The 11,289-nt window shown below is 38.2% G+C and overlaps 1 protein-coding gene across 4 annotated transcripts in view; it reads left to right on the forward strand.

Moving 5' to 3' along the window:
- Positions 1–8,273, forward strand: part of fam107b (family with sequence similarity 107 member B) — a 90,671-nt gene extending 82,398 nt beyond the window's left edge. For all 4 annotated transcript variants that reach the window (XM_061916805.1, XM_061916804.1, XM_061916802.1 and 1 more), the window contains exons 3-4: positions 2,091–2,247; positions 7,459–8,273. In XM_061916805.1, coding sequence (XP_061772789.1) covers positions 2,091–2,247; positions 7,459–7,578 — 277 coding nt within the window. In that variant the 3' untranslated portion in view covers positions 7,579–8,273. The remainder of the gene's footprint in view (positions 1–2,090; positions 2,248–7,458) is intronic.
- Positions 8,274–11,289: the final 3,016 nt, after the last annotated feature.

The raw sequence follows: 11,289 nt of genomic DNA on the forward strand, positions 1-11,289 counted from the left end.
AAATTGCTGAGTAAAAAAAAACTTGGACTCATATTCTTTTGCTCCGACATGAACATGGTTTGCAGACCGGAAAGTTCTCATTTATAAGCACAGTTTCTATAAGAATCAATGTAAACATGAATAATTGGTTCTGGTCTTTACAAAAGTACCTAATATTATAGTTAAAAAAAACACTGCAGACTTTGAAGACACTATTTTAAGTATGTATGTATGTAGGTATATATATATATATATATATATATATATATATATATATATATATATATATATATATATATATATATATATATATATATATATATATATATATATATATATATATACATATATATATATATACATATATATATATATATATATATATATACATATATATATATATACATATATATATATATATATATATATACATATATATATATATATATACATATATATATATATACATATATATATATATATATACATATATATATATATATATATATATACATATATATATATATACATATATATATATACATATATATATATATATATATATATATATACATATATATATATATATATATATATACATACATATATATATATACATATATATATGTATATGTATATACACATATACATACATGTGTGTATATATACATATACGTATATATATGTATATGTATATACACATATACATACATGTGTGTATATATACATATACGTATATATATGTGTGTATATATATAAGTGTATGTGTGTATATATGTGTGTATGTATATATATAAATGTGTATATATATATAAATGTGTATATATTTTATGTGTGTGTGTATATATGTATATATGTGTATGTATATTTGTATGTTTATATGTGTATATATGTATGATTATGTATATATGTGTATACATATATATATATGTGTATATATATATATATATATATATATATATATATATATATATATATATATATATATATACATATGTATGTATGTATGTATGTATGTATATATATATATATATATATATATATATATATATATATATATATATATACATATGTATGTATGTATGTATGTATGTATGTATGTACATATATATGTGTATATGTGATGCCCCACAATGTAACAAGGTTTTCCAAAATAAATCAACTCAAGGGAAAAAAATGCCAACATGGCACTGCCATATTTATTATTGAAGTCACAAAGTGCATTATTTTTTTCAACATGCCTCAAAACAGCAGCTTGGAATTTAGGACATGCTCTCCCTGAGAGAGCATTAGGAGGTTGAGGTGGGCGGGGTTGAGTTGGGGGTGTGTATATTGGAGTGTCCTGGAAGAGTTAGTGCTGCAAGGGATTCTGGGTATTTGTTCTGTTGTGTTTATGTTGTGTTACGGTGCAGCTGTTCGAACGAAATGTGTTTGTCATTCTTGTTTGGTGTGGGTTCACAGCGTGGCGCATATTTGTAACAGTGTTAAAGTTGTTTATACGGCCACCCTATGTATGGCTGTTGACCAAGTATGCCTTGCATTTGCGTGTGTGTGTGTGTGTGTGTGTGTGTGTGTGTGTGTGTGTGTGTGTGTGTGTGTGTGTGTGTGTGTGTGTGTGTGTGAGAAGCTTGCCTCCAATATTGTTGTCTGGGTGAATATTGGGAGAAATTGGGGAGAATGGTTGCTACGGGATATTTTCTGGAGGGGCACTGAAATTCGAAAGTCTCCCGGGAAAAACGGGAGGGTTGGCAAGTATGACTGGGAGACGCAACTGCTCTGTACTTTTCCCTAAGTCCGTGTACCACTCCGTACAGCGGCATTTTAGAAAGTATTTATTTTTACTTTTTGAAACAGATACCAATAATATCCAAGATTACATTTTAATGTACTTATCAGCCAATAATATCAGACTACTGATATTATCGGAACATTTGTCCCAATCTGCGTGATTGGCCAAGAGTCCAAACTTATCACAACATGACTGAAGTGTTTAATCCAGAACACTTGAACTGGAGATCCGGAATGAGGTCACCATCATCTGTTCCACATTCATACATGACTGAAGCATGAACGCAAGCAATGGACTGATTAGTTTTTTTTTTCTCTCACAGGGGCCTGGCTCCTCAGAACAAACCCGAACTGCAGAAAGTCCTGGAGAAGAGGAAGAGGGAGCAAGTCCTCAAGGCTCAGAAAGAGGAGCAGGAGGCGCATAAGAAGAGGAGCGACTTGGAGATCGAGCTGATGAAACGACAACAGAAACTGGAGCAGGTAAAAGGCTGAAAGCACTTACTGGTTTTCCTTAAATAGCGGTCGCCACATCCCAGTTAGTGGCCCCCGGTGGTCTTCCAAAATGTCACAGATCATCAAAAACTGTTGAAACGATTCCAGCACCTGTGCCAACTAGTGCCAATGTTTGGGTACCGGCATACTTGCCAAGCTTGAGACCTCCGATTTCGGGATAGGGGGCGTGGTCGGGGGGGGAGGGGGGGGGGCGTGGTTAGGAGGGGAGGAGTATATTTACAGCTGTTTTGTGCGCAGTTGTGCGCTGCACTCTCTAAAAGCCGTAGATGTTATTGTCACATATGCATGATTGATTGATTGAAACTTTTATTAGTAGATTGCACAGTACAGTACATATTCCGTACAATTGACCACTAAATGGTAACACCCAAATAAGTTTTTCAACTTGTTTAAGTCGGGGTACGCGTTAATCAATTCATGGTAAAAATATACATCGGAATAATACAGTCATCACACAAGTTAATCATCATAGTATATACATTGAATTATTTAGATTATTTACAATCCGGGGGTGGGATGAGGAGCTTTGGTTGATATCAGTACTTCAGTCATCAACAATTGCATCAACAGAGAAATGGGCATTGAAACAGTATAGGTCTTACTTAGTAGGATATGTACAGCGAGCAGAGAACATAGTGAGTTCACATAACATAAGAACAAGTATATACATTCGATTATTTACATTAGGTTATTTACAATCTGGGGAGATGGGATGTGAATGGAGGAGGGTATCAGTAAAGGGTTGCATTTGCCTGCAGGTGTTGTGGTGCATGTACAGTAGATGGCAGCATTGACCTGTTTAAGAGTGTCACAACATTGATGTTTACGGCATACAAACTGCTTTACGGTAGACGAAAACGTGACTGCTGTTGTTGTGTGTTGTTACCGCGCTGGGAGGACGTTAATGAAGCTGCCTAACAATAAACCCACATAAGAAACCAAGAACTCACCCTCGATCATTCTACAGTTATAACGTCATTAGGCAGACACACTGTTTATATTGTGGGAAAGCGGACGTGAAAACAGGCTGTCCTCACTCTGGTCCGCATGGAGCTGGAGGGGGCGTGGCCTCCAGCTCTGCCTTAATTTCGGGAGATTTTCGGGAAAAAATTTGCCCCGGGAGGTTTTCGGGAGAGGTGCTGATTTTCGGGAGTCTCCCGGAAAATCCGGGAGGGTAGGCAAGTATGGGTACCGGTACCAAAATTGTTTCGATAGTTTTCGATACTTTTCTAAATAAAGTGCTTTATTTGAACAAAGAATCTTAGGGTACATTAAACGTATGTTTCTTATTGCAAGTTTGTCCTTAAGTAAAATGTTTCTTTTAGTAGTAAGTAAACAAATAAAGACTCCTAATTAGTCTGCTGATGTATTCAGTAACATATTGTGTCATTTATACACCTATTATTTTGTTCACATTTGAGGGACAAGCTGCAAAGTAAACAAAAACAGAACGCTGGACAACAGCAAAGACTTACAGCGTGTGGAGCAGAGACGGCGTCCACAAAGTATATCCGTACATGACATGACCATCAACAACGTCCACATAGAGAAGGATGGAAAAAAACTTACATAATGTTGATTGCTAAAAACAAAGCAGGTGCGGGGAATAGCGTCAAACTGCTGCAGGAAAATACCAAAGAAAACAGGAGAAGCCACCAAAATAGGAGTGTAAGACAAGAACTAAAACACTACACAGGTGTTGTCCCGATACCAATATTTTAGTACTTGTACCGGTACCAACATATTTTTTGATACTTTTCTAAATAAAGGGGACCACCAAAAAAATGGCATTATTGGCTTTATTTTAACAAAAATCTTAGGGTACATGAAATATATGTTTATTATTGCAATTTAGTCCTTAAATAAAATAGTGAACATACTAGACAACTTGTCTTTTAGTAGTAAGTAAACAAACAAAGACTCTATAAAGTGAATCTAACATAATAGTGTGAGAGTCCAGTCCATAGTGGATCTAACATAATAGTGTGATAGTCCAGCCCATAGTGGATCTAACATAATAGTGTGATAGTCCAGCCCATATAGGATCTAACATAATAGTGTGAGAGTCCAGTCCATAGAGGATCTAACATAATAGTGTGAGAGTCCAGTCCATAGAGGATCTAACATAATAGTGTGAGAGTCCAGTCCATAGTGGATCTAACATAATAGTGTGAGAGTCCAGTCCATAGTGGATCTAACATAATAGTGTGAGAGTCCAGCCCATAGTGGATCCAACATAATATAGTGTGAGAGTCGGGTCCATAGAGGATCTAACATAATAGTGTGAGAGTCCAGTCCATAGTGGATCTAACATAATAGTGTGAGAGTCCAGCCCATAGTGGATCCAACATAATATAGTGTGAGAGTCCAGTCCATAGTGGCTCTAACATAATAGAGTCCAGTCCATAGTGGATCTAACGTTAGAGTGAGAGTCCAGTCCATAGTGGATCTAACATAATAGTGAGAGTCCAGTTCATGGTGGATCTAACATAATAGTGTGAGAGTCCAGTCCATAGAGGATCTAACATAATAGTGTGAGAGTCCAGTCCATAGTGGATCTAACATAATAGTGTGAGAGTCCAGTCCATAGTGGATCTAACATAATAGTGTGAGAGTCCAGCCCATAGTGGATCCAACATAATATAGTGTGAGAGTCCAGTCCATAGAGGATCTAACATAATAGTGTGAGAGTCCAGTCCATAGTGGATCCAACATAATATAGTGTGAGAGTCCAGTCCATAGTGGCTCTAACATAATAGAGTCCAGTCCATAGTGGATCTAACGTTAGAGTGAGAGTCCAGTCCATAGTGGATCTAACATATTAGTGAGAGTCCAGTTCATGGTGGATCTAACATAATAGTGTGAGGGTCCAGTCCATAGTGGATCTAACATAATAGTGTGAGAGTCCAGTCCATAGTGGGTCTAACGTTAGAGTGAGAGTCCAGTCCATAGTGGGTCTAACGTTAGAGTGAGAGTCCAGTCCATAGTGGATCCAACATAAGAGTGAGAGTCCAGTTCATGGTGGATCTAACATAATAGTGTGAGAGTCCAGTCCATAGTGGATCTAACATAATAGTGTGAGAGTCCAGTCCATAGTGCGTCTAACGTTAGAGTGAGAGTCCAGTCCATAGTGGGTCTAACATAATAGTGAGAGTCCAGTTCATGGTGGATCTAACATAATAGTGTGTGAGTCCAGTCCATAGTGGATCTAACATAATAGTGTGAGAGTCCAGTCCATAGTGGGTCTAACGTTAGAGTGAGAGTCCAGTCCATAGTGGGTCTAACATAATAGTGAGAGTCCAGTCCATAGTGGCTCTAACATAATAGAGTCCAGTCCATAGTGGATCTAACGTTAGAGTGAGAGTCCAGTCCATAGTGGATCTAACATAATAGTGAGAGTCCAGTTCATGGTGGATTTAACATAATAGTGTGAGAGTCCAGTCCATAGTGGATCTAACATAATAGTGTGAGTCCAGTCCATAGTGGATCTAACATAATTGTGAGAGTCCAGTCCATAGTGGATCTAACATAATAGTGAGAGTCCAGTCCATAGTGGATCCAACATATAGTGTGAGAGTCCAGTCATAGTGGATCTAGTTAATAGTGTAAGAGTCCAGTCCTTAGTGGATCTAACACAGTGTGAGAGTCCTGTCCATAGTTGATCCAACATAATATTGTGAGAGTCCAGTCCATAGTGGATCTAACATAATAGTGTGAGTCCAGCCCATAGTGGATCTAACATAATAGTGAGAGACCAGTCCATAGTGGATCTAACATAATAGTGAGAGTCCAGTCCATAGTGGATCTAACCTAAAATTGTGAGAGTCCTGGCCATAGTGGGTCCAACCTAAATGTGAGAGTGTAGTTCATAGTGGATCTAACATAATATTGTGAGAGTCCAGGCCATAGTGGATCTAACCTAATAGTGAGAGTCCAGTTCATAGTGGATCTAACATAATAGTGAGACCAGTCCTTAGTGGATCTAACATAATAGTGAGAGACCAGTCCTTAGTGGATCTAACATAATAGTGAGAGTCCAGTCCATAGTGGATCTAACATAATAGTGAGAGACCAGTCCTTAGTGGATCTAACATAATAGTGAGAGTCCAGTCCATAGTGGATCTAACATAATAGTGTGAGAGTCCAGTCCATAGTGGATCCAACATAATAGTGAGAGTCCAGTCCATAGTGGATCTAACATAACATTTTGAGAGTCCAGTCTATAGTGGATCAAGCATTAGGGTGGGAGTCCAGGCCATAGTGGATCTAACCTAATAGTGAGAGTCCAGTTCATAGTGGATCTAACATAATATTGTGAAAGTCCAGTCCATAGTGGATCCAACATAATAGTGTGAGAGTCCAGTCCATAGTGGATCTAATTAATAGTGTGAGAGTTTAGTCCATAGTGGATCTAACATAATAGTGAGAGTCCAGTCCATAGTGGATCTTAAATAATAATTTGAGAGTCCAGTCCATAGTGGATCCAACATTAGAGTGAGAGTCCAGTCCATAGTGGATCTAACATTAGAGTGAGAGTCCAGTCCATAGTGGATCCAACATTAGAGTGAGAGTCCAGTCCATAGTGGATCAAGCATTAGTGTGAGAGTCCAGTCCATAGTGGATCTAACATAATATTGTGAGAGTCCAGTCCATAGTGGATCTTAAATAATAGTGTGAGAGTCCAGTCCATAGTGGATCCAACATTAGAGTGAGAGTCCAGTTCATAGTGGATCTAACATTAGAGTGAGAGTCCGGTCCAAAGTGGCTCCAACATATAGTGTGAGTGTCCAGTCCATAGTGGATCTAACATAATAGTGTGAGTCCAGTCCATAGTGGATCTAACATAATATTGTGAGAGTCCAGTCCATAGTGGATCTAACATAATAGTGTGAGAGTCCAGTCCATAGTGGATCTAACATAATAGTGTGAGAGTCCAGTCCATAGTTGATCTAACATAATGTTGTGAGAGTCCAGTCCATAGTGGATCCAACATCTGACATGGCAAATTCCTGACATTTGTTAAGTTTCGTATACAAGCATCATTATTGGAATACAAACATACACATCTATATGTTTTAAAATACTATTCTTGGTATTACAAAGTTCTTCATGTTCAATTATGAAGCTCTGCTCCCTTTGGACTCTCCGGTGAATTTCCCACACGTTTTTTTGTTGCAGCTGGAGCTGGATCAACAGAAAAACGAGGAGGAACAAGAGAATACTCCCGAGTTTGTGAAAATGAAGAGCAACCTCCGCAGGACCAAGCAGGAGACGGAGGCCGAGGAAAGAGCCACCTAAGACCCAGAAAGCCCTCGGTGGCCCTGGCCCGCCACGAGTGTGTGTGCTGACCCGACCCTGGTCCCAGATGAACTTCTCCTGCCTTGTCCCCAACCCAGCTGCTCCTCCCGCAGCGAGGCCAAAGACTTGTACCCCACGGACCAGGACCAGCAGCACTCACCAGTGGCAGCAGCAGCAGCACACAGCACCCTCTGCTGGAGAGACTGGCACGTTACACCCCTTTTCAGGCCGGCCCATGACCTCTCCCGGCGAGCCTCGCACACAGAAGTTGTCCGTTTCACTCGCCTCTCCACAACCAAGCTGTCATGTCTCTGTACTGTCACCCTCTTTTATTCTCACCCACAGGATCATAGAAGAAGAAGTGGACACTGGATGGACTCTTTAAAGCTGTGTCATTTGTAAAAAGCCAAACAAAGTGTGCTTTTTGTTATTTATGTTCTTAGCTTTTAGCCCAGTTCTAGAGGGGACACTTTTAGTTGTTATTTTTATTTTGTTTCACGGCCTAGATGACGAAGCCAGGACAGGACAAAGGGAGTTTATGCTTGTTTCATTTTTGTTTGTTTTTTTGTTTTTAAATTTCCAAACATGCCACTTTCTCAGCTAATGCAATTTGGAGCAATAGAACTCCCCGGGCATGAGAAAGCTATTTTTTTCTTTATACAGCCTGTTTTGTATTAATAAAAGTGTTACTGAAATATTTGAAGCTGTTTTGTGATCGATTATCAATACAAGGATTTTATGTTATTTTGTATAAGAATCTGCGATGAGGTGGCGACTTGTCCAGGGTGTACGCCGCCTTCCGCCCGATTGTAGCTGAGATAGGCGCCAGCACCGGGGCAAAAAAGTATTTAGTCAGCCACCGATTGTGCAAGTTCTCCCACTTAAAATGATGACAGAGGTCTGTAATTTTCATCATAGGTACACTTCAACTGTGAGAGACAGAATGTGAAAAAAAAATCCAGGACTTCACATTGTAAGAATTTTAAAGAATTTATTTGTAAATTATGGTGGAAAATAAGTTTTTAGTCAACCATTCAAAGCTCTCAATGACTGAAGGAGGTTTTGGCTCAAAATCTCACGATACATGGCCCCATTCATTCTTTCCTTAACACGGATCAATCGTCCTGTCCCCTTAGCAGAAAAACAGCCCCAAAGCATGATGTTTCCACCCCCATGCTTCACAGTAGGTATGGTGTTCTTGGGATGAAACTCAGTATTCTTCTTCCTCCAAACACGACGAGTTGAGTTTATACCAAAATGGATACATGGATGATACAGCAGAGGATTGGGAGAATGTCATGTGGTCAGATGAAACCAAAATAGAACTTTTTGGTATAAACTCAACTCGTCGTGTTTGGAGGAAGAAGAATACTGAGTTGCATCCCAAGAACACCAGACCTACTGTGAAGCATGGGGGTGGAAACATCATGCTTTGGGGCTGCTTTTCTGCTAAGGGGACAGGACCATTGATCCGTGTTAAGGAAAGAATGAATGGGGCCATGTATCGTGAGATTTTGAGCCAAAACCTCCTTCCATCAGTGAGAGCTTTGAATGGTTGACCAAATACTTATTTTCCACCATAATTTACAAATAAATTCTTTAAAATTCCTACAATGTGAATTCCTGGATTTTTTTTTCACATTCTGTCTCTCACAGTTGAAGTGTATCTATGATGAAAATTACAGACCTCTGTCATCATTAATCAGTGGCTGACTAAATACTTTTTTGCCCCACTATATATATATATACATATATATATATATATATATATATATATATATATATATATATATATATATATATATATATATATATATATATATATATATATATATATATATATACCTGTAATTCCCTGAAATTCAAGTATTGAATTGATTCAAGTAATTTACAGGTGTGTATATATACAGTGTGTATATATATATATATATATATATATATATATATACACACACACACACACACACACACACACACACACACACACACAGTGGACCTTTTGAATATCTCCCTAATTCTGCAGTCTCCAGGTTGGCAATTATGCTAGTCACTGCCGTTGTGTCCATGAGCAAGACCCTTTGCCCACACTGTTTTAAATGTAACTTTGATATTGGCTTTCACTATGTATCCAATCCCCTTTATTTATGTAGCACATTTAAACAACAAAATGTTTCCAAAGTGCTGCACAACAATATTAAAAACATTGAAATGTTATCCTGAGCTCCACCAAGGACTGAATAAAGACAAAAAATGAATAACGTAAATTGCTTGGAGTCACTGGAGAAAACAAAAATTGAATTAATTTCACTTCACTGATTGAATTATAAGTTTTAAAGGCCTACTGAAACCCACTACTACCGACCACGCAGTCTGATAGTTTATAAATCAATGATGAAATATTAACATTGCAACACATGCCAATACGGCCTTTTTAGTTTACTAAATTGCAATTTAAAATTTCCTGCGGAGTATCTTGTTGAAAACGTCGCGGAATGATTACGCGTGATTCTGACGTTATTGGTTGGAGCGGACATACTAGCTCAGCACCACTTACGGCTAAAAGTCGTCTCTTTTCATCGCATAATTACACAGTAATTTGGCCATCTGTGTTGCTGAATCTTTTGCGATTTGTTCAATTAATAATGGAGACGTCAAATTAGAATGCTGTTGGTGGAAAGCGGTGGATTGCAGCTGCCTTTAGCAACCGAGACACAACCTCTGTTTGTTGTGAAGCTTTAACACAGAGCGGTCAAGCGAACATGTTTCTCTACGTCAACCAGCATGTTTTTGGATGGGAAAATTGTGATATATATATCTTACCGGAGACATCAGTGGATTATGCGTCCCCCTGCAGCAGCTGTCAAAAAAGGCAGCTGTGAGCTTGGCTTCTCTCTGAGACATAGGCGTGTTCACCGCACCCATCCGACCTCAAGGTATGTCTTTATAATCTCACTAAAACACTATTAAAAGGGATCTTCCAGAATGATCCTAGTAAATGTGTCTAATTACATCTGAAACGCTCACACTGCCGCCGCCTGGAGCCGTCGCTTTTTCTTTTTTTTTGTGCTTCAGTCTAACTTTTCTCGTCTACAAATCTTTCATCCTCGTTTAAATTAATGGGGAAATTTTCTCTTTCTCGGTCCGAATTGCTCTTACTGCTGGAGGCTCACATTATAAACAATGTGAATGTGTGTGGAGCTGTCACGCCAAATTTCTTCCCCCCTACAAAAACCTTCCCCCCAGTTTACTTCCGGGGTCATGATTAATACAGACGTTTTGTTAATGCAATATTATAAAAACATAACGCTATATTATAAAAATACAGATGTTTTGTTAACACTATATTATAAAAAAAGATTTAAAAACAATTTACAAACACAAGCTATGGGATGACGCATTTACTTCCGGGGTCACGTTTCCTCTTATGTCATCCCATAGCTTGCGTTTGTAAATTGTTTTTTAATTTTTTTAATAATATAGCGTTAACAAAACATCTGTATTTTTATAATATTGCGTTATATTTTTATAATATAGCGTTAACAAAACGTCTGTATTAATCATGACCCCGGAAATAAATGGGGGGGGAAAGGTTTTTTTGTAGGGAGAAGAAATATGGCGTGACAGAGCCCTGCAACCCGTGACGTCATGCGCACATACTTCCGGTACAGGCAAGGCTTTTTTATTAGCGACCAAAACTTGCGAACTTTATCG

This window comes from Nerophis ophidion, linkage group LG12 (genome assembly GCF_033978795.1).
Source record: "Nerophis ophidion isolate RoL-2023_Sa linkage group LG12, RoL_Noph_v1.0, whole genome shotgun sequence".
NCBI classification, from domain to species: domain Eukaryota; kingdom Metazoa; phylum Chordata; class Actinopteri; order Syngnathiformes; family Syngnathidae; genus Nerophis; species Nerophis ophidion.